The 25900-nt window shown below is 58.2% G+C and overlaps 7 protein-coding genes across 7 annotated transcripts; 4 read left to right on the plus strand and 3 right to left on the minus strand.

Moving 5' to 3' along the window:
• Positions 1-1752: 1752 nt before the first annotated feature.
• GGS23DRAFT_602297 (uncharacterized protein) lies at positions 1753-5547 on the minus strand (the record flags this gene model as incomplete). The annotated part of the gene is made up of 2 exons (XM_051519309.1): positions 1753-2312; positions 2418-5547. The coding sequence occupies 2 exons, from the start codon at positions 5545-5547 to the stop codon at positions 1753-1755; spliced, it is 3690 nt and encodes a 1229-aa protein (XP_051377259.1).
• A 1232-nt stretch (positions 5548-6779) lies between these two features.
• GGS23DRAFT_36523 (uncharacterized protein) lies at positions 6780-8736 on the minus strand. The gene has a single exon (XM_051513290.1). It carries the CDS (start codon positions 8609-8611, stop codon positions 6917-6919), a length of 1695 nt encoding a protein of 564 aa, XP_051377260.1. The 5' UTR covers positions 8612-8736; the 3' UTR covers positions 6780-6916.
• A 2823-nt stretch (positions 8737-11559) lies between these two features.
• On the plus strand, positions 11560-15171 carry GGS23DRAFT_546156 (DUF221-domain-containing protein). Its single transcript, XM_051515013.1, has 5 exons — positions 11560-11807; positions 11870-11996; positions 12059-13290; positions 13360-13758; positions 13816-15171. Exons 1-5 carry the CDS (start codon positions 11747-11749, stop codon positions 14583-14585), a joined length of 2589 nt encoding a protein of 862 aa, XP_051377261.1. The 5' UTR covers positions 11560-11746; the 3' UTR covers positions 14586-15171.
• Positions 15172-15789: 618 nt separating this feature from the next.
• Positions 15790-16984, plus strand: GGS23DRAFT_36566 (phosphatidylinositol/phosphatidylglycerol transfer protein). Its single transcript, XM_051513294.1, has 3 exons — positions 15790-16090; positions 16308-16524; positions 16627-16984. Exons 1-3 carry the CDS (start codon positions 15888-15890, stop codon positions 16729-16731), a joined length of 525 nt encoding a protein of 174 aa, XP_051377262.1. The 5' UTR covers positions 15790-15887; the 3' UTR covers positions 16732-16984.
• GGS23DRAFT_36556 (vacuolar ATP synthase) lies at positions 16771-18107 on the minus strand. The gene is made up of 4 exons (XM_051513293.1): positions 17956-18107; positions 17773-17808; positions 17500-17637; positions 16771-17378 (listed from the first exon to the last, which is right to left on the minus strand). Exons 1-4 carry the CDS (start codon positions 18010-18012, stop codon positions 17238-17240), a joined length of 372 nt encoding a protein of 123 aa, XP_051377263.1. The 5' UTR covers positions 18013-18107; the 3' UTR covers positions 16771-17237.
• Positions 18108-18779: 672 nt separating this feature from the next.
• Positions 18780-20754, plus strand: GGS23DRAFT_36669 (uncharacterized protein). Its single transcript, XM_051513304.1, has 2 exons — positions 18780-19191; positions 19280-20754. The coding sequence occupies exons 1-2, from the start codon at positions 18943-18945 to the stop codon at positions 20492-20494; spliced, it is 1464 nt and encodes a 487-aa protein (XP_051377264.1). The 5' UTR covers positions 18780-18942; the 3' UTR covers positions 20495-20754.
• Positions 20755-22187: 1433 nt separating this feature from the next.
• Positions 22188-24171, plus strand: GGS23DRAFT_36651 (uncharacterized protein). Its single transcript, XM_051513302.1, has 2 exons — positions 22188-24073; positions 24135-24171. The coding sequence occupies exon 1, from the start codon at positions 22566-22568 to the stop codon at positions 24024-24026; it is 1461 nt and encodes a 486-aa protein (XP_051377265.1). The 5' UTR covers positions 22188-22565; the 3' UTR covers positions 24027-24073; positions 24135-24171.
• The last annotated feature ends 1729 nt before the right edge of the window (positions 24172-25900 follow it).

Genomic DNA, 25900 nt, shown 5'->3' on the forward strand with positions numbered 1-25900 from the left:
TTTGCTTAGCTTCCATCAACAAGGCGCCCTCCTTGCTTAGGTACATACCTAGGTAGGTACTTTAGAGGTGATCAGTTCCGCAACGCAGGGGGTAGGGGATGGGGCTCTATGTACCGAGTACGTGGCCTGCATAGGATATACCGGCTGTATAGGACGTGTGCACTCCGCGGTATATAGGGGTATACATGTATCTAGGTACAATACCACCCTGGTCACGCATCCTCCTATAACAGACAGCTTATCGACAGGCACAAGGCACCACCGAGGTGCCATTGGCCCCATCGCCCGATCCAATTCCCCGGGTCTCCTCCCCTCCACGGCATCTCTGCACTACACCGTTTCTCCAACTCACATATACCGATCGTATGCACATCTGTCGGTTCGATGTGCGTGAGAGACGGAGGCGAGAGACGGGCTGGGGAGACGAGACGGCCGAGGCCAAGGGGGGAGGCGCTTCTCTGTTTATTATGATCATCGACGGGCCGAGAGACCGAATCGCATCTTCCCTCTTACCCATCACACCAAGCCAGCCAACCCCCCTGACCTGACGCCGGCCGGTTGCGCCGATCTCTGTTTTGCCTCCACTTGACTCCTTGCAGCCACCGTCATTTCCTTTTCGTGAGATCGACCGACTCCGGTTTTTAATTACACTCTGTGGAGCCGAGCAGGGAGGTCGCGAACGCGGCTCAATACGAGCGCCCGTGAGCAGGAAAGGAGGTCTAGCCCCGTTAGCGAGCCGTCGACGGATATCTCTCGGACGGATCCCTAGCTTGCGCGGCAGCCTCGGTTTCCGGACGGCAGACCCTTGCCACGCGCGTGTATTGCTGACGCAGCCGGGTCACCACACAGTACGGCCCGGGTCCAGCGTCAGCGGCCGACCGCCCCAACAAGGACGGCCGCGCTGGCGGCGCCGCCCTAGCCTAGAATATTAGGGCTTCGTTCCTGGTCGCTCGTTCGACCGCCTGCCTCCTCTCGACACGCCTCTACGAGTCCCGGGTGGGTGGGCTATCGTTCGACTAAAATCCCCCCTCTAATACGGGTCCCCCCACGGACAAGCGGTGCCGTACGCGTCGTAAGCCGGATCAAAGGGCTAGACAATATGCGCTCTTGGGAGGGGACGAGGACCTCCCCCCCCGCACGATTGTGGTTGTGTGTTGCTTTTTAACGGCGCTCGCCTGTTTTCCTAATACCATGTTGCTGCATCGGGAGCCCGCGCGGAAATCAGAGCTCCAAAACAGCAATTCTACAAAAAACGAGCGATGGATGGGGGGATCCCGAGACGCTTCAGGGTGTTCGGGACGAGGCCTCGCCGAGTTCACCTGGGTTTACCGAGATATGGGGGTTGGGCGTGTAATTACGTGTTCGTTTATTCGACATCGATCTTCGTCTATGACGGCGGCTGCTGGCGCACGCATCGTCCTACATATCTTGCTTAGTTGGACACATTTCTCCCTAGGTTGACGTGATACTCTTGACATGCTCCCCCTCCCCTGTCCTCCCCTGTCCTCCCCCTTTCCCGTTTTTCCTAGCTTTAGCAAGTGTAGCCAGCTCCTCGCCGTCCTCCAGTGTGATCCGTAAAGAAACAAGAGCGAAGGTGAAACGAAGCAGAAAAAAAAACCCCGACATTAGAAAACGCCTTAGGCCGTGACGTCTCCGCGCGGGACGGCGCCTATCCGATCCGCTCCCTCGCGCCGTGACTCGTGACTCCTAAGACCAAACCGTATTCTGTACCCCCCCCTCCCTCCTTCTGCCTCACCGCGGGCCCGACGCCGCCGAGAGCGGCAGTGATGCAGCGGAGGCACCCGGGCTGCCCTCGCGGCTGCGGCCCTCGATGTTCTCGACCATGGCGAGCACGCGCGTGCGCAGCGCCGCCGGCGCGCGCTCCAGCCGCACCGCCTGCGCCGAGCACACCGCACCCTCGCTGTGCGTCGAGCTGGCCATCGGCGAGTGCGACGGCTTGCGCTTGCGCGACTCGCTCGCCCCTCCGCCGTCGACTAGCCGGTCGACCGTCGCGCTGCTGAGCCGCGCGCCCCCGTCCTCGCTCGCCAGCGACCGCCCCCGCGACCGCGACCGTGCCGCCGGCGCCGCGCTGCGGCCCCGGCTCTTACTGCGCCCGGGCGCCCGCCACGCCTCCGCCGCCAGCTCCGCGCCGATCTCGCGCAGCGCGAGCTGCTCCGCCTCGCGCGCGGCGGTCGCGGCGGCCACGGCCTCGGCCACGGTGGTGGAGTCGGCCGCGGCCTGCGCCGTGGCGCGGAGCTCTCCGTCGCTCTCGCGCTGCCGGCGCCGCTGCTCCTCCTCCCCCGCCTCCTCGTCTTCGGTCTCTCTGAGCTCCCTCGCGTCCGAGGCGGGGCCCGCGAGCGGCGGCCCGAGGAGGGGCAGCCCCTCGTGGCGCTGCGTCGCGCTCGCCGCCCGCTCACCGTCGTCGTCCTCGTCGATCGTGATGCCGGTCGCGCTCTCGGCGTCCGGCTCGGCGTTGACCACGCGCAGGGGCTCCTTAGGCACCGTGAACATGACCTGCACGAGCCGGGTCTCGACCGCGCGCTCGATGTCCCACTCCTCCTCCTCCTCCTCGTCGGCGCCCCCGCGGCGCTGGCTGTTGTCGTCGTAGTAGCGCGGCGCGCCCTCCGCCTCGCGCCCCGCCACCGCCCGGTAATCCCCGCCGCCGCCGCCGCCGCCGGACCAGCGCGCGCCCGTCGCCTTCCCCTTCCCTCGCGCCCTGCCGCCGCTCGCGCCCGCCCCCGCCGCCTCCGGCGCCTCCCAGTCCCCGCGCCCGCTCTTCCGCCGCAGCAGCCCGCCCGCCGCGATCCCGCTCAGCCCGCCCAGCCGCGCCTCGTAGTCGCTCGCGCCGGCCGCGAGCGCGCCCTCGGCCCGCCGCGCCGCGTCGTCGTTGCCGCCGCCGCCGCCGTCCCCGTTGTCCGCCGCGCCGCTGCTGCTGCCCCCCGTGAGCGCCCGCCGCAGGCTGCCGAGCCAGCTGCGCCGCGGCTTCCGCTTGCTCGGGCTGCCGGGCGGCTCGTCGTAGCCGTCGTCGTCGTCGTCGTTGCCGTCGTCGCCGCCACCGTCTTCCTCGCGCTCCCGGCGCGCGTCCCGGTCCCGGTCCCGGTTCCGCGGCCCGCGCCCCATCAGCAGCGACGGCCCCTCCGCCTGCAGCGCCGAGAAGCTGCTGCGCGCCGTGTTGTAGCTGGGCACCGACGCGGTGCTCGAGCTGGTGCCGGCGCGGTCGTCCGCGGGTGCGGGTGCGGGTGCGGGCGCGCTACCGCCGCCGAAAAACGAGAGCAGCGCGTACGACCGCCCGGAGCCCGAGCGGCTGACGGCGCCGCCCTGGCCGCTGAGGCGGTTTCGGTTCGACTCGGACACGTTGCTGTCGGTCCGCGCGTCGTCGACGCCGGTGGCCTTGGCGCGCCGCGCCGCGGCGCCGCTGAGCAGCGCGTCCACGGCGTCCACGTCCGACATCCACTCCTGCACCTCCGGGTCGCGGTCCGGGCTCGGCGTCTGCGACGCGCGGCCGCCGGCAGCCGCGGCGGGCGGCGGCAGCGACGGCGCGAGGGACGCCGTGGGGCTCTCCTGGGTCGGCGTGAGGAACGGGTCGGGCGGCGACGAGGAGCTGTGGCTGGGCTCGCTCGCGGCGAGGGCCGGCACGCTGGCCGCGGCGCCGCCGCCGTCCTCGTCCGCCTCGATGATGGGGTGGATGACCCCCGAGCCGCCGGCCGCGCCGCGCGACGCCGGCGAGAGCGACGGCGGGTCGTAGCCGCCGCGGCGGAGCAGAGGCCTGCGCCCGGCCTGCTGCATCGGCGGGCTCGCCTGGATCGGCCCCCCGTAGATGTTCGTGCGCAGGCTCTGGTACCCGAGCGAGCGGCCGCCGCGGGCGTACGGGTCGCCGCCACCCATGTACCACCAGCCGACGCTGGACGCCCCCTTGGAGGGCCCGCCCGGGTAGCCGGCGGCGTCGTTGTCGCCGTCGTCGTGCGGCAGGAACTGCGAGGTGTCCTGCGCGAGCGCGCGGATGGCCGAGTCCCGTATCGTGCGCCGGTGCCGCTGCCGCCGCCGGTAGCAGAAGAATATCACCGGGACGGCCGCGACGGCCGCGAGTCCGAGGCCTAGGCCTAGGCCCAGACCTAGGTGCTGCTGTGTGCTGCCGACGGCGGTCGTAGTGTCGCCGTCGACTTGATCACCTTCCGTGGACCCCGGGTTCCTGTAGTCGCTGGACCAGCTCATGGAGGTGAGGTTCAGGAACATGGGAATGTTAGCGGCTTGCCGTCCCTTCACTCGAGCGCCGGAGGTGGCCGCGACGCTGTAGCCCCCGTAGACCATCATGACGTTGCCGGGGAGCAGCGCGGCGCCGTGGCCGTAGATGCCCGGCCCCTCAGGCTGCGAGCTGGGGACGAACCACTGCCAGTCGCCGTCGCCGCCGTAGTCGTCGCCGATGCTGAGGACGGCGAGCTGCGGCGCGGCGGCCTGGCTGGGGTCGCCGACCCAGCCACCCAAGACGACGAGCGAGTTGCCGTCGGCGCTGAGCACGGTTGTGTGGCCCGACCGGCTATCTATGGGTTGCGAGTCTTGGGCACGGGCCATGGTACTACTCTTCTTCACGGCCAGCGGCGACGTCCCTGCGGTGCGGACGTCAGATATAAAGCCCCAGCTCTCCTCCGGCAGGCTCCAGATGGCGACGGTGCTCATGTTGACGAAGGCGTTCTGCGTGTGGCCGCCGAGGAGCACGTAGTTGGCTTGCTGGGTGACGACCCCGGAGCGGTTCGAGATCGACGGCGTCAGGCCGGTAAGCGTAAACCCGGCTTCGGGCACCGGGGGGCCGCGGCTGGCGATGGGGCTGATGTCGTAGCCGTCCGGCTCCGCCTCCGAGGGCTCGATCTTGATCATCTGGTTCGAATACGTCGCTTGCGACTGCGGCGACGCCGCACTGTCAGAAGAAGGTGGGTTCGGGCACATCCCCCCGTAGACGTAGGTCGTGGCCCGTGACAGCGCCGGCTCCAGGGTCGTCGAGAAGCTCAAGCTGCCCCCCAAGAAGCCCGGGCCTCCCCGGGCGCCGGGGGTACTGGCGACGTGTGTGGCGCGGGCTTGGGTCCATGTCAATGATGCGCCGTCGTCAGGGGACGGGTTGAAGGTCCAGACCCCGGAACCGGTAGGAGTAGAGCAGTCGCCCGCGTACACGATAAGCGACCCATTATCGGCAAGCGACGGGGTGAAGGCCGTACTGCTAGTATCTAAAAATGGAACGTTTGAGGACAGGGTCTCCAGCGGCAACGATGCGCTCTGTAGAGTGCGTGAGAAGTTGAGGGCGACTAGCTCGACTCGGTCGGCCCGCGGCGAAAAAATGTAAGCGACGTCAGCAGCCGCATTCTCCCCAGCTGGTCTGGGCTTGGAGTCAGGAATGAAGATGGTAGTAGGGGTATACGGCAATGTCTGAGCCGCCCCAATTGTGAGAAGCCGTGCGCAGACGATAATATAGACGAGACAAGGGATAGCCGCGGCCGTCTGTGATACCTTTAGTATACGACCGGCAAGCAAGGACGCGATCCGGCGGGGAGACTTCATTGCTAAGTCAGCGGTGCGAGAGAAGCATCATCTGGTTCTCTCTTCGTCTCTCCCTTCCTGTGTCTCAAAAGGCCCACGAACGGGAAGTTGGAAGGACGCGAATTTGCGAGTGCAGCAGCGCGGACCCGACGAGAATGCCCCGGCCTCAGCTCATGACCTCGGGCATCCGCCGTCAAAACGTGGTGACTAGTTGGTTTCGTAATTCGGGAGTGCCAGACCACGGCTCGACGATGGATGGAATGGTGGAGATTGTCTCACGCGGCAGAAAAGCGCGTTCGTAATTCTTTTTCCCTGTCTTTCTTCGTTAGGGAGCACAGGGCGGCGTAGGATCCCGTTGTTTGGGTCAGTGATCGGGACGGAACTTGGTCGAAGACTACCCGCAGCAGGGGAGGTATTTTTTTTCTTTTCTTTTTGCGGCCAAACCGATCTTGTGATACAAACAATGTGCTGACCCGTTGGATACTGGTGGCTGGGAGAAGAAGTCCGAGTCGAAAAATACGACCACGGAGAAATAGTGTGGCCACAGTTATTCACAATAATAATAATAGTAGTAACAACAACAACAATAATAATAGCAACACCTACACACGCGTATCGACCCGATACCTCCCAGGACCGAGCCAATTCTATAATCTCAAACTTAGCTTTTCCTTCTCTTCCTTTTTCATCATTTCTTCCGGTTTTCTGGGAACAGGACAGCACTCTGGGGAACCCCGTGCGATGCAGTGCGAGAGGGGCGGGAACTGGGGGGAAGATGTGCTCGTTGCCAGGGTAACCTCTCGCTCAACACCCACAACACCGTATTATGTCCGGGAGGTTCCGATGAAGGTTGCATCGATTTCTGGGAAATACTGGAGTACCTACATAAGCGACTCGCAGCATGCTGGCCGCATCGTGGGCCTCGTCTCTTCGACACGGACTCCTGATCGTTCCTAAGACCCGGGTTGGATATATCAACCAGACCCATATATGTAACCCATATATGTATGTGCATACTCATACATCTGTAACTGGCGGCTCGCACAGATGTGTGTTTGTCGGGCTTTGCGTCGTTCTCGATAGAAATAGATTTCCCCTGTCTACTCACGTGCCCCATGCTACAATTTACCTGGGTAGGGAAACGTGGCACGAAGTCCGTGTCGTTCCCACCTTACAAGACGACGGCGAGGTATACATCCACACCGTCAAATCCATGACTCGAAATAGCAAACCCGAATTTCGTCACCAACGCATCCCTTCAAATATCTGAACTCCCGTCCCTTGCCTCTTATCGCTCCTAGGGCTCACTACCCGCGTAGCCTAGCTCGTCTAGCTCGTACACGGCAGGATACCCCCCTGCCTTCATAAGATAAGAAGAAGAGATGCTTAGCTAGGGGCTGCTGGCGATGTTCTCTATCCATGCAAAGTCGTCCAAGCTCAAGTAGCCTAGTCGAGCGAGGTCTTCGATCACGGACTTGGCCCTCGCCGCACCCGCCTTCGCCTGGTCGACGGCCAGCGACCGGCCCTCGTATCGGAGATACGTGGCCTCGTCCATGGTGTAGTTGCCGTTGGCTTGGGTGACCTCGGCCGGGACGGGGAGCTGGGCCGCCCGCGCCGTCTGCTTGTGCGCGGCTAGCTCGCTTCGCAGCCTCTCCTTCTCCGCCGTAGCTTGCTCCAGCTCCTGCCAAGCACTGTCTCTCGCCCTCTCAGCCTCCACTGCCCTCCCCACTGCATTCCTGCCGTTCGGGTCTGTGTTTCCTTCGTACAGTTCGTTGATGTGCTGCGTACGCTTCAACGTGTCGGTTTGTTTCTCGAGTTCGGCCTTGAGCTTGGCGTTCTCCTGCGTCAGCCTCGAGACCTCGAGGGATGTCCTCGTGTACTCCGCGTCCATCTTCTTATTCCTCTCGTCCCAAGCAGACGCCCGGTCCGGGACCGACGGCGCCGGCACCGTGACCACCGTCGGCCGGTCCTCTAGGTCCCTCGTGTACTCCGTGCCGGGACGGTCCGAGAACGCTGGGAGGACGAAGATGGGGCTGTGCCGTGTGCCTTTTATCCGGTAGAATCGGGTGTTGAGGTCGACGTGGACGATACCTCGGAGGCTGTCCTCGTCCTCGCCGTACTGCCGGTTCCGCAATCGGTCTCCCACCATACCCTTGTTCGCCCACGCCGTGTCTTGCTGCTGCAAAACGGCCTCCTTCATGTTAAGCCTCTGGTGTATAAAGTCGAACACGTCCTTTCCGGCGTTGGCTAGTATCCATTGGTCTTGCGGGTATATAATCTCTCTGCCGGATCGCCCGTCCGGTCCGTGGGCGCTGAGACTTTGCGCCGGCACGTAAGCCTCGGTGGCGAGGAGATCGATCGCGTTGGCGTACGCGATCTCGAGCTCGTGCATGCGCCCGAAGAGGTGCTGCGTGCCCAAGATCCACTGGCCGACCAGCGTGCGCTTGGCATCTTCAAGATCCGGACGCTCGCCCACGTCTTCCCTATCGCTAGGGATAATCGAGAGGATCCCGCCCATGGCCGAGTACTCGTGGTCGAGCCGCTCGAGGCAGTCGTTGGCGTGCATCAGCAAGTTCATATGAGTACTATACGGACGAGAAGCCTCCCGATGCGAGTTCTGCTCGGCCCGTTGGGGAGCCAGCGTCAAGGGGCAATGGAACTCGACCCCTTCGACGTCGTTGTTCCGTCTCACCAAGTTCGCCAGGCTGTTGAGAGGCAGCCGATGCGCCTTATCGATATTGTCGTAGGGGATCTTCAAGTTATTGAGCCAGTCGAAGGCTTCATGCCTCTGGAACTGCTGTTGCACCCTCCCGCCATTATTTTCATTGTCGATTTCAGCCGAGAATGCGTTCGGTGCCAAAGACGATATCAGCACGGTCAGAGACTGGGCGTGCTGCTTCAGGGCTTCTAACGTCGGTGGACGGCCTGGAGTCGACAGGTAGCTACAGTTGACATGCTGGAGCATCTTGAGATTCAACTGGGGGTTTTCGATATGGTGATTACTGCAGTAAGGAATCGCCCAGTGGTTGGCCTCGATGTAGCCGGGCATGTTTTCGTGGACGTCTTTGATCCCGTCGCTGGCCATGGTGACGACAGCTTTGCTTAGCGCACTACCAAGTAGCCCGAGGCAAGGAGAAAGGCAACGTTTCTACAAGTGCACAAGTGAGGCGGATAGATATCTCTCAAGGGGAGGCGTCGAGAGGGACAAGAAGGTAAAGATCGGGCGGCGGCGAGGGATAGATTAGCACGTCCATGATCATCGCTATTGATGAAGCCTAAAAAGGAAGAAAGAGATCACTTCATGTTATCAAAGCGTCGAGACAATCCCTTGAGCATCAATGCCATCCGAACACCAAAACAGCAAGTGGGAAATCCAACAGAACAATGAAAGCGGCACAGGAGAAGGTAGATCTACACCTCTCCCCGGAAGCATTTTCTAGCACCAGGTGGTCAAGTATGAGAAATGAGAAGTGTCCCGCCGACTCCCACAGGTTCCGCCCCAAAATCCCGGCGAAAATGCGAGAACCGGTGAGACGCACCCATCTAGGTCGGACGATTCCTTCGAGGGCAACGCATTGCACGACGGATACGGCCTCGCTTCGCAATGGCCAATACATCGCAGAGCAGCAGCAATGGGCGTGTCGACTTGCGGCTAGCCGACGGATTTTGCGCGACTGGCCGAATCCGGCCAAGTTCTGCATCACAAAGAACTGGAATGAATGAACGGGCGGATAGCTGAACTAGGGAGTAAAGCTGAAGCTCGGCCGATGTCCAAGACCGCAGCCACATTTCCCAGCTACACGCTTGACCGGGCGGCCTCCTTACTCACGCAGCGGCTAACGCTGCTGCTTTCGGTCTTGGGTGGTCGGTTGCCCTCCCACGCACACAACTGAGATATCGTGCTGCAGTGCGTCGAGCCGGCTTACTGTTGGCGGTGGTGCCCGGAAGATCTTTTCGTTTTTGTTGTTATTTGTTTTACTTTGATTCTTTGGCGGTTGCCTGCAAGACTAGACACCCATAGACGCTGATCATATGGATATCACATGAATATGAAGGCGTAGCTACGTGGTATCCCGGTCTTTGTAAGCGGGTCGGGGATGCTCTATAGATCTGGTAAAGCCCCACAACAACACGTCCGCTTTGCTGGCTCATGAATCTTCAGACGGAAATGGGTCGAGTATTGGGAGCATGCTGCCAAGCTGCTGTACCAATACCCCGATATGGTTTCTTAGCCCACCACTGGAGTGTAAGCGAAGATAGGTGTATGCGTGCCTTGCCACGACGCACAATATCGAACGCCGCCGTTCGTGTTACGGTAATTGGCAGCGCCGTTGGTTACGCTGACACGACGACGTAGCTGTGATCGGTTATAAGGATTGGAGAGCCAGCACTGGACCGGTCCATGACGGACGCTGACTAGCCCGGCCGCCATCAAGCCACGAGCTCCAGCTGTGCGGGTGGGGCTGGTCAACGTACTATACTCGTGGGTGTCCGTCACAGCCCCAAGAAAACAACAACCATGACAACAGTACCAGCAGTGGTGGTAAGTAGTGGTAGCAGTATGATAAGAAGGTAGAGGGGAGAAGAGGAAGAAGAAGATAAGAGAAAAAAAAAGTTTATCGTTCGCGAGATTCTCGCGAAGATCCTCTGCCCGTCCGTCCTCGCGACGCGACGATCTCAGCCGCCTCTGCAGGTCGACACAGGGAAAATAAGGCCCAAGAATGGGCATGGTCGACGAGCGGTTGCGAGCTGCATAGATCACTTGTTCATTTGCTCGATGGAATGAAGGCGCAGGGATTGACGAGCGGCCCTAGCGAGGTCCCTAGGCGAAAGCGGGACCCTGCCCGGCCCTACTATGTAGATACTACCGACTCCTACTCCCACTCATAGGTGACCAGTACAGACACGACTACCACGTAACATGAGTAGTAATAGTCTCAAAATAGCCCACCGATAGTCTGATGTCATGGATTGAAGAATGGAAGGGATGGCGAAAGAAGAGCCGAGAGGCTAGAACGGATGGGATGGTGAACCTTATCCTTGACATCTCAGCTCCTTCGTAGCCCTGCTGTTTTCGTCCTCCGACTGTATCTCGACTGTAGAGTTACCTACCCAGGCACCTGCAACACGCCCGAGCCCGAGAGCATTGCAACGTGCCTGGTCATCCCGAGAGCTAATTGCGGGAATATCACACACAAGTCGAAGTCTCGCCTATATAGAGGTATCTGCATGAACCTTCTATTTATCCCCCCCCCCCCCGCCCCTTGTTCGATGCGTGTTCCCCCCACCCTGCTCCTAAACAAATAGAAGAGACCGTTACTCTCTTCTCGAGCTCGAGCTGCTTCCTATACGAGGAAGTTCCTGCGCGCGTAATCGGTAAATATCGAAATCTTGATTCTAGCCGGACAAAGAGCAGGAGTGGTCGAAGAAGAACGACGGCAACAAGACCTAACGAGACCGGGGTAAGTCGAAATCCGTGAAGAGATTGGCAGGTTTCTACGCAGGCATGGATCAGCTCCGCAGGGGTGACATCGAATCACCGTCATTGCGTTCTCCCCTCCCATCACCCGACCCCGGCAGGGTCTTCTATCAGACAAGCCTGTGAAGATCGTGGCCAGGGGGCGGTCCCGAAATCCTCAAATACCTGTTTTAGCCTGCCCTACCCATCCACCTGCCAGACCGGAGACCCTCAAACAACCTGGGGGAATCTGGGCATGTAAAGGTGAGGCTTGGGATCGGGAAACCACCACGAGAAGACCGGTTCTCTATATTCCTCTGTGTTCAATCCCACCGCTCCCGCTTTACCCCGGCCGCTGCTCAGCGCCATTGCACGATATAAACTTGTCGGACCTGAAGGCACGACGATCGCTGACGATCTCTTTGGCCTTGTTTAGTTGTTTTCTCTGTCATTCCAATCGCCTGCGTTGGTACGTGTGCGTACCTAATTTGCTTTTCTTTTCGTTTCCTTCCTCCCTTCGCTTTTTGTTCCTTTTTTTTTGTTATTATTTGAATGGGTGGCTTATAGGTAGATAGACGGAAACCATCACACCCGAAACTTTCGTGGGATTTTCTGCCCTCTTAACGCCACTCCCCTTTTCGCCAGGTGCTGAATTGGGTCCTGTTCCCCTGTTTAGCTGGCTATACTCTCAATCCTCGTCGATCCCTCCTCCAACCCCAGACGACGCCGACGTTGGACGCGCACACATCGTAAACCGGCGAGATGAGCGAACTAGATCCGAATATCGGGTCGTCGCGTGATACTCCATCGGTCTCGGCTCAGAGTAAGAGCATAATCTCGTCTCGTCTTGCTGCGTGGGAGCTTGCTGACGGAGTTCGATTGTAGCTCTTTACCTCACTTTAGGGCCTGTCGCTGTTGTTGCTGCCGTCTACTTTGTTATTTTCTTGATTCTGCGGAAGAGTCAAAGACGGTACTATGCTCCGCGGACGTACCTGGGCAGTCTTCGCCAGAGGTGAGTCGATGAATCCATACGAAGTCGCCAGAGCCTGCTGCTAACTCGGTTTGACTGGCTAGCGAACGCTCACCTGCCCTACCCGGCGGCCTGTTCAACTGGATCGGCCCGTTCTTGAAGATTTCCGATCTCCATCCGCTGCAACACCAGTCCTTGGATGCGTACCTCTTCCTGCGATTCATGCGCATTCTGGTTATCATCTGCTTTGTGGGCTGTTGTATACTTTGGCCGGTGCTTTTCCCCGTGAATGCGACTGGCAGTGGCGGCGCGGAGCAGATCGACATACTCTCCTATTCCAACGTGGACCAGAGAACGCAGTCGAACCGCTACTATGCCCATACGTTCATGGCCTGGATCTTCTATGGGTTCGTCATGTACATGATCCTGAGAGAGTCCATCTACTACATCAATCTGCGCCAGGCGTTCCTGCTCTCGCCTTATTACGCCAACCGCATCTCCTCTCGAACCGTGCTCTTCATTTCCGTCCCCGAAGAATATCTTGACGAGGCTCGGTTGCGTAAGATTTTCGGTGACTCCGCGAAGCACGTCTGGATCACCGGAGACACAGAGGAACTCGACAAGCTGGTTAAGGAACGCGACAAGGTTGCTATGAGGTTGGAAAAGGCCGAGGTCAAGCTCCTGAAGCTTGCTAACGCCGAGCGCATCAAACTGGCCAAGAAGGGGGGCGGCGCGGCCGAGAGAACGGAGGCGCCCGCGGACGCGGAATCGGGTAGTTTGGCCGCTCGCTGGGTCCCCCAGAAGAAGCGGCCAACCCACCGACTTGGGCTTCTTGGTCTCGTGGGTAGGAAGGTTGACACTATCAACTGGTGCCGAACGGAATTGGGGCGAATCATCCCTGCCGTCGATGCCGCCCAAAACCAATACCGCAGCGGGCACTACAAGAAAGGCTCCAGCGTCTTCGTCGAATTCTACCACCAGGCCGAGGCCGAGTCGGCATATCAAGTCTTGGCCCACCACCAGGCTCTACGCATGTCCTCCAAGTATATCGGGGTCACCCCCGGCGAGGTTGTTTGGAGCGCGCTAAAGATCTCGTGGTGGCAGAGGGTTGTCCGCAGGTTCGCAGTCCTAGGTTTCATTTCTGCTCTCGTCATCTTCTGGGCAATTCCCGTCGCTGTTGTCGGTGTGATTTCCAACGTTACCTACCTTGCGACGCAAGTTTTCTTCCTCAACTGGCTTCTGTCGATTCCCGAGATCATTCTCGGCTTCATATCTGGCCTGCTACCCTCCGTCGCTCTCGCTTTCCTCATGTCCCTCGTCCCTATTATCATGAGGCGTAAGTCTTTGACTCTTAGAGAACCCTCGCTTTCTTCAAGCCGAAACTCAACTGATCATCATAATCTAGTATGTGCCAAACTCTCCGGAGAACCTTCCCTGTCGCGAGTCGAGTTGTTCACCCAGAACGCCTACTTTGCTTTTCAAGTTATCCAGGTCTTCTTAGTGACGACGGTGACCTCGTCTGCATCGTCCGTCGGAGCGCAGATCGCCCAGGACCCCGCGTCGGCCACCTCCGTCCTGGCTGAGAATCTTCCCAAGTCGTCCAATTTCTACATCTCGTACTTCATTGTGCAGGGTCTCGGTGTTGCCTCGGGCGTACTCGCCCAGGTCTCTGGCTTCGTTATCTTTACGCTCATGTACAAATTTCTGTCGGGCACTCCGCGTTCCCTGTACACGAAGTGGGCAAATCTGAGCGCCATCTCGTGGGGTAGTGTGCTGCCGGTCTACACTAACATTGCTGTGATCAGTAAGTCCCCTGCACAGACCCGGCAAATCCCGTATGCCCTACTAATGACTGTCCTAGGTATCACGTATGCCGCTATCTCTCCGTTGATGCTGGGTTTCGCCACCATCGGTCTCTTGATGTTCTATCTCGCGTGGCGTTACAATATCTTCTTCGTCACAGACACCGAAGTTGACACCCGCGGGTTGATCTACCCCCGAGCTTTGCAACAGCTGTTTGTCGGTGTTTATATTGCCGAGTTGTGCATGATCGGGCTCTTCGGCGCTTCCGTGGCTATCGGCCCCCTTGTTCTTATGATTATTTTCCTCGTTTTCACGGCTCTGTTCCACGTGACCATCAATAACGCCCTCGACCCGCTTCTGTACAACTTGCCTAGGACTCTCGAGGTTGAGGCGGAATCGAAGTTTCAGGATGCCGAGAGCCCCATCATCAAGAACGGCGACCAGGACGGCATCGCGACGAGGCTGTCTTCCGGTAAAACTGCTGTTGACCGGAAGAAGGGCGGATTCATCGCCAAGTTCCTGAAGCCGTGGCAGTATTGCGATTACGAGGCGATGCGGAAGCTGGTACCTCACGATAGTCTGGACACGAGTAGCATGTATACAGAGGAAGTCGAGCGCAACGCCTACTTCCCGCCGTCTGTCAGCAGTGGGACGCCGCTGCTCTGGATCCCCGAGGACCCTATGGGTATCTCAAAGCAGGAGGTCCGGGACACCGGGAAGGTAATCCCGATCACCGACGAAGGGTGCACGTTGAGTGAAAAGAACAAGCTAGAGTGGGATACAGAGACGGTGCGGCCGCCCGTCTGGGAGGAGAAGATTTACTACTGAGCGGAACCCAGGCGTGAGGTATGGGTCTTTTAGGATGCCTCATCGTGCTCGACCTGAGGGTGCGAATGGCAAATATCGGTAGTTGATATCGACCGCGACTGGTGTTAATTTCGGACCGAGCTGACCGCGACTTTTCCCTCCCTTTTTTTTTCTCTTTGCAATCTTGATAATGCAGGGCCGTGGTGGGAGATGACGAAGGATGAGACTCGAAGGTTGGGTGTCGCCGACCAGGAGTACCGATGTCTTTCTTACGTAGACCCGGATGCCTGACGAAGAGGTTGAAGCTTTTTATCTGTCACGCTGTCCCTCTAATACCCCGTTCTCCATAGTTATGAAATAAACGATGTCCAAATACGTGTGATGTCTAGGGTGAATACGGACTTCCGCTGTCTGAGAAGTGTCTCATGTAATCGACCGGATGTTCCTGGCCTACAGGATGTGTGCAGGTGTGGATACGCGGGTGGAGAGTTGTTGGGACAAGTCGATCCGAAAGCGTGGAGAGAGAGAGAGAGAGAGAGAGGAGGGTGGTGATGGTGAGCCATGTTTGAATAGGGTATGGTATCGCCGTGTAGGTCCCTTAGGTACCTCCTCCAGGTAGGTTGGGGGGGGTTATAGGTACCTACAGGTACCTAGTAACTAGTGAAAGGTGAGAGCCTTCGTACTTCTAATAGGCTGCCTGCCTCTAGCCGGTTATGTAATCACCCGCAACCCGTGGACCCCCTTCTGGCTGAGAACGTGAGAATGGCCGAGGCTGGCGTCATACCGGCCAATCAAGGCAGCGCACAGGTGTCCCATGACGTCCCACCACCCCCCGACCTTTACCTACATTTACATTATCAGTCTACATCTGTCACCCTTCGATGCCACTACTTACATCCTACCTAGGTCCATAGCCTCCCAGGCACTCTACCCATTGTACCTTCGCTGTACACGGCCATGCACACCTTGTATTCCAATTAGGAGGTACCTCCCGCCTTAGTAACCTCATTCCCCACCTTAGGTACCTGCACTGTAGATATGTACCTCGTGTGCAGTCGTATCGGCAGTAGTACAGAGCGTTTTCACTTTCCCCATGTAGGTCAAGTAAAACTACCTTACTACTCATATTACCCTTGGCCTATCGCTCCACCGCCGACCTCCCCCATTATCCTCCGTCTGTTGTCGGGTTGGACAGACTCAGCAACTTCACCCCCCGTATCAATTCTTGCTAGCTACTTGTAGAGCCATCTTCCTCGATAACAACTCAAATATTTCATCTGCTTCAAAGACCGGAGAGCGTTGCCCTCTCCTGCGTAATTCGCCATGAGGTTCTCGACTGCCTGCGTCGCGGCTATGTCCGCTAGCCTCGTCTCCGCGGGAAGTTGGTTCGGCGGCCTCCAAGAGGTTATTACAGACGACGCCCAGAAGGTCCCCGGCGACTCGCCCCTCGAGTTCTGCGACTCCGATCACAGCAAAGACGTCGTCAGGATTGAGAGCGTCGACCTCCAGCCGAATCCCCCCCAGCCGTACGTTAATTTACTTACCGATCTACTTGCTCGTCTCCGTGATCACTGCCTTGTCTGTCCCGCTCTGCGTTTCATCATGGGGAAATACCCCCATCTTCCCTCCACCCATCACCTCATCTACCCGAATAAGCATATGCGGAGTCGCGACGGACGAAGAAGGAGATGGACAAGAGACCAATTGACAATGACGCAACTAACGCACGATGCATGCATATAGGGGCTCGCAGCTAGTTATCCACGCCACCGGCACCGTGTACGAACCCGTCACCCAGGGCGCTTACGTTAATCTCGTCGTCAAGTTCGGCCTGATCCGACTCGTCAGCACCCGGGCCGATCTCTGCGAGCAAATACAGAACGTCGACCTCGAGTGCCCCATCGAGAAGGGTGTCCTGACCATCACCAAGACCGTCGACATACCCAAGGAAGTCCCTCCGGTACGCGATCGTCCACCTCCTAGCAAAGTACTATAGCTGCACCGTATCGCGCGTGGTGTTACGTTTAGTTCGGTTCGTGATGGTTATTGACGAGTGATTTAGGGAACCTACAACGTCTACGCCGAGGTTATCAACGCCGATAAGAAGCCCATCACCTGCCTCCAGGCATCGGTGAAGTTCGGTGGCAGCTCGCCCGGCGATTTGTAGATTGCTTACGATTAGGACATACCACCACCTCTTACCACTACCTCAACTATACTGTCGTCACATCATCACCTGAGAGAGCAAGACCGGAACGAGAGGGCTGGATTGACGATGAGCACGATTGTATGGTACTCCTTTGACGGAACGTATGGGCGTCTCTTTTTTTTTGGGGCCTCTCTCTGTGCTCTTCTAAGTCTGCGTTTGTATGGATCGGGGAGCATCCCAGTTTGATTTAGCCACCGTTAACTTGTGCTGTTTCCTAATCTTATCGGTACCGAATAATGGAGGCGGCGCCCAAGGCGTGTACGTAGTGCTCGTCGCGCACACATACAACTGATGCACATATCCCGCTTAGATCTCCTTCAGCTTGTCGAATTTTAAGCCCCCTGGCCTGAATAGGAGTTTCTGGTTCCTGACTTCTGCCCGTATGCAAGCCGCGAGTAGCTTTCGCAGTCCCCATATTTATGGTATGCGTGTACAGCCCGCCCGAGCTCGTCGTGCAATGATATTTACTCCCCAAATAGACGCCGGACCCTCCTCAAGACGCTGTCTTTCTCGGGGTCGTATGGATGCTCCTTGCTAGGGATCTCGAGGATGGCGGGAAAGGCGGCCGTGTACGTATCGATTCGATATCGGATCTTGTCGGCGACCTGCGGAGGCGAGGCGAAAGGACGGTACACTTGATTAGTGAAAAATATGAGAGTGAGGGTGGTGTCTTGTCCCTCGTGTTCTTCCTCTGGGTTATATGTATGAGACGGAGGGGGGACCAACATGCTGGTTGATGAGGACGATGCCAATGTCCTTGCGCTGGGTGGTGAAGGAGTCGAAGGCGGCCTCGATAGCAGCGGTCTCTGTCTTGCCGTCGACGACTAGGAAGTTCTTTTGCGAGTCGGGCGGATTCGTAACGTGCTAAGACTCGTGCGGTGAGTGAAGTCAGCAATCAGCAGGAGAGAGTTGACAATTTGTCGGTTGGTTCTCGTCGAAAGTAGACAGGCAACTAAGTCTTAGGTTCGTAGATAGAAACAGAGGGCGAGCTTAACGTACGCCGATACCAGCCAGTAGCAATCCCGTTACCGAATCCTAGTCACGCTCGATGTCCCAGTCAATATACGCCGACGGCGGTGGAAGGGCCGTTTCGGGCGGGTATATAGGTAGGCAGGCAGGCAGGTAGGTAGCCAATCAGCCAGCCAAAGCTGCGGGTATATGTATCGCGCGGCGTGTACGCACCTCGTCCCCGATGACAGCGAGGAATTGCCTGTCCTTGTAGTCTGCCTGAGACGCCATGGCAAGTTCTGCTGCTGTGGCTAACCGCGCGTAGTGAGTGTCGTCCCTGTGAGTTTATCGATCGGAATTGGAAGCAGCCCGGACGTGGGACCAGCCAGATGGGTTAGGGGGTGTAGTTGATGAGGCCAGCTAGGTAAGCCGAACGCCATGCCGTGTAATACGTGTACGGGGCGGCGGCGGTGCTGACAGGCTATATGAGGATGGGCAGATGAATTGGACGAGAGGAGCTGGAAGGTCTAGACCGCCTATCTACAGCGAAGTCACACATGCCCAACTGTCTGTTACCTGTAACCGTATATTAGGTGGTACGTGTAGGTAAGTACCTATGTAGGTAAGTACCTAAGGCAACCCCGCCATTGGGGGTCGATGGGCACTGGGCATATACCTAAAGGTACCTAACCTAGGTACCTCCCGTACTGGTGTGCACCCGCGTTAGGCACGGCGTAGGCTGACCATGTAGGTACTTCTGGGCTCCATGTGGGTCGCAAACTTGTACCAACCAATGACCCTGTGTATGTTTTCTCTCTCCGTTGTCTACCTCCTAATCTCGTCGTCTATACGGGACGTTGCTCTACATCTTTCTACAAAGTCAACAAAGCCATAAAACCCCCAAGTCGCGGAAACCCGATCTCAGCCACGCAGGCTAACCAGCCAACGCCGACGATCAACGCGACGCCTTTTCGCGCCCATGCGAGAGGCTCCGACTGCGTGTAACAACCACACACGCTTCGCTTCGCTCCATTGCTCACATATGTAAAAGAGAGTCGCGATACGGCATCGACCTCACCTACCGCCCACTAAGGCGGCGAGCGAGCGAACGATTCGCCTGAAAGCATCAGCGACGACGACCAACAGTACATAGGTAGTCAGGAGCAGTAGTGTATCTCGCCCGCCTGCTTCTACCCGGGAGGGGGAGAAACAAAAATAAAGATGGCGCCGCGACTGGTCCGTAGGAGACCGCTTCTAGAGCGCGTCAAGTCCCTGCTCAACCCCATGGACTTCCTGCTATGGCTATCCGAGGAGATCGAGACGCACGACTGGGACTCCAACCTAGTCGGTACCCAGCTCGGCCTGGCCATGAACTTCGTTTTTCTGCTCGCTATGGCCAACAGCGGTGGCTCACGCGTCGCCGACCCCGTCTTTGATGACGGTGCTGTCTCGGGGTGGTTTAGTTTCCTCGTAAGCTTCGCCGTCGCTCGTTTTCTAATGCCGTCTTGGGCGCCGTCTTTCCAGAGACTAATGGTCCACGCGTGGATATTGTGTATAGGTTGGCACCCTCGTGTGGTTCCTCATCGGCTTCTCGACCGTCAACGCGATCTACACCATGTACCGGTCCCGTAACTACCGGCTGTTTGAGGCGAACGTCGAAAAGGAACCCCAGACCCCTTCGGCGCATCGCGTCCGCGTGCAATCTTCGCCCGTCTCGTCGTCGCCCATGCGATACCTAACGGACCTGGTGAACGGCGACAGCGCGGAGTCGAGGGCGCATCCTGACCCGAGTCGAGACGTGTGGGAAATCTCAGTCTGGGATCCGCTGCCGATATCTCTGCGCATATTTTGCTTGTTCAGCCCTGGCCACGTCCTCGTCTATACCATATTCCTTCCCCTGGCCCCTCTGGACATGCGACCAAGCGTCACTGTCTTCAACTGCATCGTCCTCCAGCTCATCCTGTCGGGACAGCTTCTATACTTCCAGTCCAGATTCGCGCAGCAGAACAAGGACACGTCCATTATCCAGAAACAGGTGATGCGCGAATACGACTCCAAATTTGTCCATCCCCGTCTATACCCTACTGTCAGGGATGCGGCAACGCAGCTATCGCCAGCCGATAGCGAGAATACCGTTCTGGAGTTTGTTGAGGTCGGCACTCCCACGGTCCAACTTCGTCGAGGTTTCCAAACGCGACCGAACCCAAACTACATCAAACATATCGATCCTGACGGCACCGGCTCGTCGGGGATCGGAAACTCCGGGAGCGGCAGTTCCGGTCTCTTCACCCCCCCGGTGTCCACCAGGCATGCGGATGCCTTTAGCGGCGACCTTAGAGACCGATCGTCGCTAGCCTCTCAGTCGCAGCGGAGACATACTCCGGGACGTCCATCGCAATTTAACCCTAACTCGTCCCGAGTCGGGGCCACTACATCTACATCGTCTGTTAATTTCTCCAATTCGATCTCTACCGCGGCCATTGGCAACCAGGGTAGCGGCGACGGCGGCTACATGGGTGTGTTCACACACCCGAAGTCACCCCTGAAAAAGGCGCCTAGCCTCGGCGAGCTTCAGTTCAGATCGCCGCGGAACAACAGCGAGATGGCGCAGCTCGAGCAGTATCGGTCGGCAAGGGACCGCAGCGCGAGCCCTTCTAAGGGCGCTAGGAGAAGCGCGGGGACCCTGCAGTCCCAGGCGTCGGCGAATAATCTGTGGGGAAGGCCCCAGCCTGTGCCCTCGCAATTCGAAAGATATCCTTCGATGTGGCGATAGGGGTAGACACCTCGACCGCGATGGCTCATGGGATTGTGGCATAGATATGATAGGAAAAATGCATGTTGCGTATGTCGGGGCATCGGGAGGGGGAAACCGGGGCGAGGGCGCGGAGCGGACAAGCTGGATTGCTTCTTCCATACGACATCCATCCGTACCAAACTATGCTTTCTTCCCCGTTTCCTGTTCATTTTCTCTCTTTTTTTTTTTTGCATGCATTCGTCGGCGTTTGTATGTATGAATAGGAGCTGCATCTGTAGAAGATGACAGAGCTAGGTAATACCTGCTGAGTAGCAGGCGGCGCTTGCTGCGTCAAGGAAGAGAAGCTGTCAGGACGTGCCCATCCTGCGGGCCCCCCTTTATCCGCACATAGTCATCCCATCCTTACCCTTCCGGGTTGCGATGTTTTATTCCAGTTCGCTGTAAGCGACGCTGTATTGTGATGGATACCTACAATGTTTACCACCTGCCTCACTCTAGGTGCTTATCTTATGGGGAGAAACCGTGCGGCCCCTGGGTTTAACCTTCATTTAGGTACGCGGTCGCAGGCCAGAGCCTAAATGCGTCCCTCTCCTCACGTTCCGGTGAGCTTTCATCAACTTGCTTTCTTCTAAGCCGGCCGTATCCAACCCGACCTTGAAAGCATCTGGGTCCTCTCGCTTCCAACTTCGGTTCGCCCTGCCTGTCCTGTTTACCCACCTACCCAGTTGTCGGCTCGCGATCGAGACTGACCACGCACCGCGCGAGTAGCGTCCTTCGTATCACCACTTCCGCTACCGCCGCCACTGCCGTTTTTCCCGGTCTTGAGCGGGCGGGAAAGATCAATTCCCACCTCAGCTCGATTTCCCCCCATTCCCACCATCCCCCCCTTCCAATAAGATGTGTAGCCGCCGTATACTGCTCTCGCCCGCACCCGGGGATGAGGGAGCCGGTGGTGAGATCGACAGAGTGATATTATCTTCAGGACGACACGAGCAGCCTTTATCGCCACCCCCGTCGTCATTGCAGCCGGGCCGTATAAGTTCGGATTGGGTTGGATGCCTCCCCCTTTTGGGCCAACCACCACTACTACCACCGCCGCCGCCGATTCGGCAGCGCAGGCCGACGAGGATGAGCCCCAGAAAGAATTCAGCTCATGCGGAGCCGTCGCCCCGCCAGAAGTGGGCGACTTCTCTTGCTAGTTTCTTCAATAAGATACTCCCGAGATTAGCCAACTTGTCACAAAAGAAAGCTGCAAGGCTCTAGTACGAGCAGGCCCAACTGCTAGAGGAACAAGAAAAGGATGAGGCCAAGTTAGAGAAAAGCAAGCCTAAGCTCAAAAAAATTAAACAAGTGAAAGTAGATCTTAGGCGGGAACGCCATTTGGAAAAATGGTGTGAACATGAATGGCGATGGTCATCCGCCGTCGAGTACAATCCGAGTCCCATTGCTCAGTCTCCGGACAGCGCGGCGATCAAAAGTGGTGAGCACTCTCTGCAGCCGGCTATTGGCCATCTTTCCAGGTGACCGCTGACAGGTATTTTGCCATTAGATACCAACATCGCCACAGAGCCGGTCCCTAATTCCTCCCGTCTCAATTGTCCACCGGCTTCGGGAAAGGGTTACCACCTACTGGGCCAGTCCGGGCGGCAAAGTTCCGAGACCAAGCAACCCCGGAGGCATCGGCATTATCGAGATCAATCGACCGATACGATTACCCACAGCTCGCTACCAAAGTCTCAACCTAGACATCTGTCTCTCCTAGGAGCAGCCAGCCGACCCGTCGGTAGATACCTCTTGGGTAGACTCACGACGAACTAAGGGTGGGAAGCATTTTTTATGGGAGTGCAACCGGGCAGCCAACTCGGGAACCCCGGTTGCGAGACCGATAATAGAACCCGGGAAATATATAACAGACGGGATCCCGAAATCCGGTTCGATAAAGCACGCACAGATAGATCACTTCCCAGATATAGAAATCCCGGATTGTCACCTCCACCTCCTAACCCCGGAGCCGACAGACGTGACCGGCGACCGGCCCACTCTTTCGGACGAGTCGCCGCCGACAACGGCGAGCCCGAATTCGTCAGTGATGATAAGCAAGAGCAGGGCAGCGCCGTCCTCAGCGGCAGAGCCAGTCCCCGCGGAAGACGGAAAAATTGACCAAGGGATAAGCGAAGCTACAACGATCACATCCCCCTCAAGGCTCAAAGAGACCATGAGACATCCCTTCAGCCGGCGAAGGAGAGTCTCAAATCACTTGGGTCCCGTCCAACCCCGAGAGACAGGGACCGCATATCCCCTATTTGAAGACCGCCGAATCTCGCAATCACAGTCCCGGCGATCGCCCGAAAAACATCCCGCAGTACCAGAGCCGATATCGGGGGTCGTACATACGGGACAGGACCGACAAACACACCATCAACACGTCGCCTCAGGAGAGTACACCGGGCTAGGCCGGAACGGATCTGCGTCCACACGCATCACCATCACTGCTGGATCCGCTCTAGATACGCAGAACCAGTCGGGCCTCTTGAGGCAAGCCGAAGCTACAACGTCTCCGACATCCCTATACAGGGACGAGCGTTGCGCCGCGTCGGCCCAGACGTCAGTGGAGCGCATGATGTGCTCCCCTCTCAACACACCGCGGAGCGGCTCGCCGAATCCCGCGCCGGACTGGGAACCAGTCGAAATCGCTACTACATCACCTCGCCCTACGACGATGAGGGAGCAGCCGACCCGAAGCTCCACGCCCGCGCCCACGACCCCACTGCTACGTCGTCTCATCCAAGAGAGCGTCGAGGAGAAGGCAAGAACGGCTGGGAAAGCAGAGGGCATCATGATCGAGATTCCCCAATGCCTGGTACCCAAGAGGATAAGCCACCTAGAGACACGGGTCCGGAAGATAGTCCGGAAAATTCACAGCCCAGATCCTTCTCCAGCGCGGGAAACATCTCCCCGGAAAGCACGGCAGTGCCTGTCGCGTCAGAATCGAAGGATGAGCACGGTAGAAGCGGAAGCACATGTGGCCGCGCTACGTTCGAGGACGGAAGAGACGGCCGAAGACAAGCCAACCAGCCACGAAGCGAGCTGGTCCAACAACCAGACCCGCCATCCAGGTGAGCAGGCGGCCTGCGACAAAGACGTTGAGCCAGATAACGAGCCATCCCGGCGTAGACATCTTACGAGAAAGTGTCTCGATGAAGACGAGGCAAGCACCAGGGCATATCCCGAGCTCGAGCACGTCGGCCCGCGCGCGACTCGAGCGCAGCGGCACGGCAGCATCAGAGGGGACATCGGGACGCCGATGGCGGCGGCAGCGGTGACGGAGTTCTGTAAGATCTCGGTCATGTTGGTGGGCCTAGCGTGTACGTGGTGGATGGTGGCGCGGCCGGCGTTCGACCGCCAGAGCTCGCTCCAACGACGGAGACAGACAAAGCAGACCACGTGGAAGGACGTGGGCGTCTTCGCATCGGTGGGCGCGTTCTACGTCGCCGGCGCGGCGTGCTACTGGTGCGCGACGCAAACGCTTCGGTGGACAGACGCGGAGTAGCGCGAGTGCAAGCGACGCATGCGAAATCGGGTATACCTACGTTTACCGTACTGCTACCTACAACCCCGCCACCTACTATAACTTGCCTACTTACTATGCGTACGGTAGGGAGGGAAAGATGAGGACCGAGCTAATACTGCCTCGTATTACCTACGCTCTTCCCTACGTACCGGCCACCTTATATGTTTGCGGCCTGGTATTCTTGTGAACGATTTCGGTAGAGAGGTTGATGTGCAAGGATAGGAGGGAGGAGAGTGGGCGGCGTCGGGATCCGAAAATAGGAATTATCACTACGGCCTCGTCGAGGAGGGGCAGAGGTGAGTGTTGCAAAAAGGAGGGCTTAGAGCTGAGCTCCGAGAGCTCCGACAAACGCCGATGGCGAGTAACGGAGGCGAGAAGGGAAAAAGGGGAAGGAAAAAAAAAGGAATTGGGCCAAGACGGGAAAGCGGAATCGGAGGGGGGTAAGGTACCGATCTGCCATCCACCATGGGGGAAAGAAACGACGGCAGAGAGCGCTCGAGCCATGATGCGGGTCGCACCGCAAGGTATTTCTGTTACCCAGATGGCATCAAGACTCCCGCTCTGGCAACTTATATGTACACGTGCCCGTTCACAAGAAGCACGTCACGTATTCCCACGCATGCGTTGGGGACCAGAACCTCGATAGTATAACTTAGAACCTAAGGTGCCTGAGATGCCTGAGCTGCTTGAGATGCCTACCTCTCCCAGCCCGGCCACGCAGAGAAGACGCACCGGTACCCGTCGTAGTAGCAACAGGTCGCACTCGGTCCCCATTGCCGATCTCGCTCACTCTCATATCGGGGGCACGAAATGGCCGAGCTCGCCTACAGTACCCGAGAGCCAGATGCTACTAGGTACATAACCTACCCGTCCGCCGGGGCGTCTGCCCCCCCTCGTTTGCGTACGAGAGGCGCCGCTCAGCGACACGACATTGTGGGATCGGCGGGGATGCTGCTGGATTGCACGGTTAGGGTCCGGCCGGCGGATGGGCACCAAGCGGCCGCCCACAAAGGCCCATCCGCAGATACACACGTATGGCGGGTGGAGAGATGCTGCTGACATGGAGCTCCCGTCGGTCTGGCTGGCTGGAACGTGCTGGCTTATACCCGTACGAAGAGGACGTCCGGGCACGTCTAGCCGAGCCAGGCCTAGCGGGGTGGCTGCGGTCGCCGAGCACGACCCAGAGCGGTGCTGCTCTAGTGACATCATCCTGGGCGCGCGTTGCTGTTTTTCTGGTGGCGGAGGCGGTACATTGGTACACCGACGTTACTTCTGGGACCTTAGAGAGGTAGGAGGTAGGTACCTCCTAGAGGGGTAAAGAGGTACCTAGGTACCTACCTACCTACCTCCTATAAGGTAGAGACATCGAGAGAGAAAGTGACGCACATGCATACCTACCTACCGGCCTCCTAGGCACCTGGCAGATAAGGAGTATAAAAGCCTTTGAGCTCGCCGCAGAAGTTAGACCTGTACGATGTAATGATACCTCCTACAATAGGTACCTCGAGTACATGTTGCACGTAACGTACAAGCGGCCTTTACCGCAGTTGCCTTGGAATAGTCTTACCTTCCTGCCTGAACGGGTGCGTCGGCGGGTCATTACCGAGAAGAGGGAAGCAAATGCCGCTCTGCTGCAGAGTAGCCAGGAAAGCCCTCTCTCTCTCCCTGATCGGACGGTCTGGATGGACGGTCTGGATGCAATCGTCAGCGTTTTGATGCGGTTGACTCGCACCCGATGCCCCTCACGTGGGGTAGGCCTGGGGTCTGCCGTTGCTTGCGGCCGTGGTATGCTACCTCGTACACAAGTAGCCTGGGCGCCCGCGCCCGTACAGAGTACCGCCGGGCCCAGTGGT

This window comes from Durotheca rogersii, assembly GCF_024521655.1.
Source record: "Durotheca rogersii strain YMJ 92031201 chromosome Unknown GGS23scaffold_1, whole genome shotgun sequence".
NCBI classification, from domain to species: Eukaryota; Fungi; Ascomycota; class Sordariomycetes; order Xylariales; family Xylariaceae; genus Durotheca; species Durotheca rogersii.

Coding starts and splice junctions, on each gene's coding strand:
- GGS23DRAFT_36566 (XM_051513294.1), top strand. CDS start 15,888: ATGAGGTTCTCGACTGCCTGCGTCGCGGCTATGTCCGCTAGCCTCGTC. Junction 16,091..16,307: donor CAGCCGAATCCCCCCCAGCC/GTACGTTAATTT, acceptor GCATGCATATAG/GGGCTCGCAGCTAGTTATCC. Junction 16,525..16,626: donor TACCCAAGGAAGTCCCTCCG/GTACGCGATCGT, acceptor CGAGTGATTTAG/GGAACCTACAACGTCTACGC.
- GGS23DRAFT_36651 (XM_051513302.1), top strand. CDS start 22,566: ATGATAAGCAAGAGCAGGGCAGCGCCGTCCTCAGCGGCAGAGCCAGTC.
- GGS23DRAFT_546156 (XM_051515013.1), top strand. CDS start 11,747: ATGAGCGAACTAGATCCGAATATCGGGTCGTCGCGTGATACTCCATCG. Junction 11,808..11,869: donor TCCATCGGTCTCGGCTCAGA/GTAAGAGCATAA, acceptor GTTCGATTGTAG/CTCTTTACCTCACTTTAGGG. Junction 13,759..13,815: donor CACTAACATTGCTGTGATCA/GTAAGTCCCCTG, acceptor TGACTGTCCTAG/GTATCACGTATGCCGCTATC.
- GGS23DRAFT_36556 (XM_051513293.1), bottom strand. CDS start 18,012: ATGGCGTCTCAGGCAGACTACAAGGACAGGCAATTCCTCGCTGTCATC. Junction 17,809..17,955: donor TCGCTGTCATCGGGGACGAG/GTGCGTACACGC, acceptor GAGCGTGACTAG/GATTCGGTAACGGGATTGCT. Junction 17,379..17,499: donor TCGTCCTCATCAACCAGCAT/GTTGGTCCCCCC, acceptor TCGCCTCCGCAG/GTCGCCGACAAGATCCGATA.
- GGS23DRAFT_36523 (XM_051513290.1), bottom strand. CDS start 8,611: ATGGCCAGCGACGGGATCAAAGACGTCCACGAAAACATGCCCGGCTAC.
- GGS23DRAFT_36669 (XM_051513304.1), top strand. CDS start 18,943: ATGGCGCCGCGACTGGTCCGTAGGAGACCGCTTCTAGAGCGCGTCAAG. Junction 19,192..19,279: donor CGGGGTGGTTTAGTTTCCTC/GTAAGCTTCGCC, acceptor TATTGTGTATAG/GTTGGCACCCTCGTGTGGTT.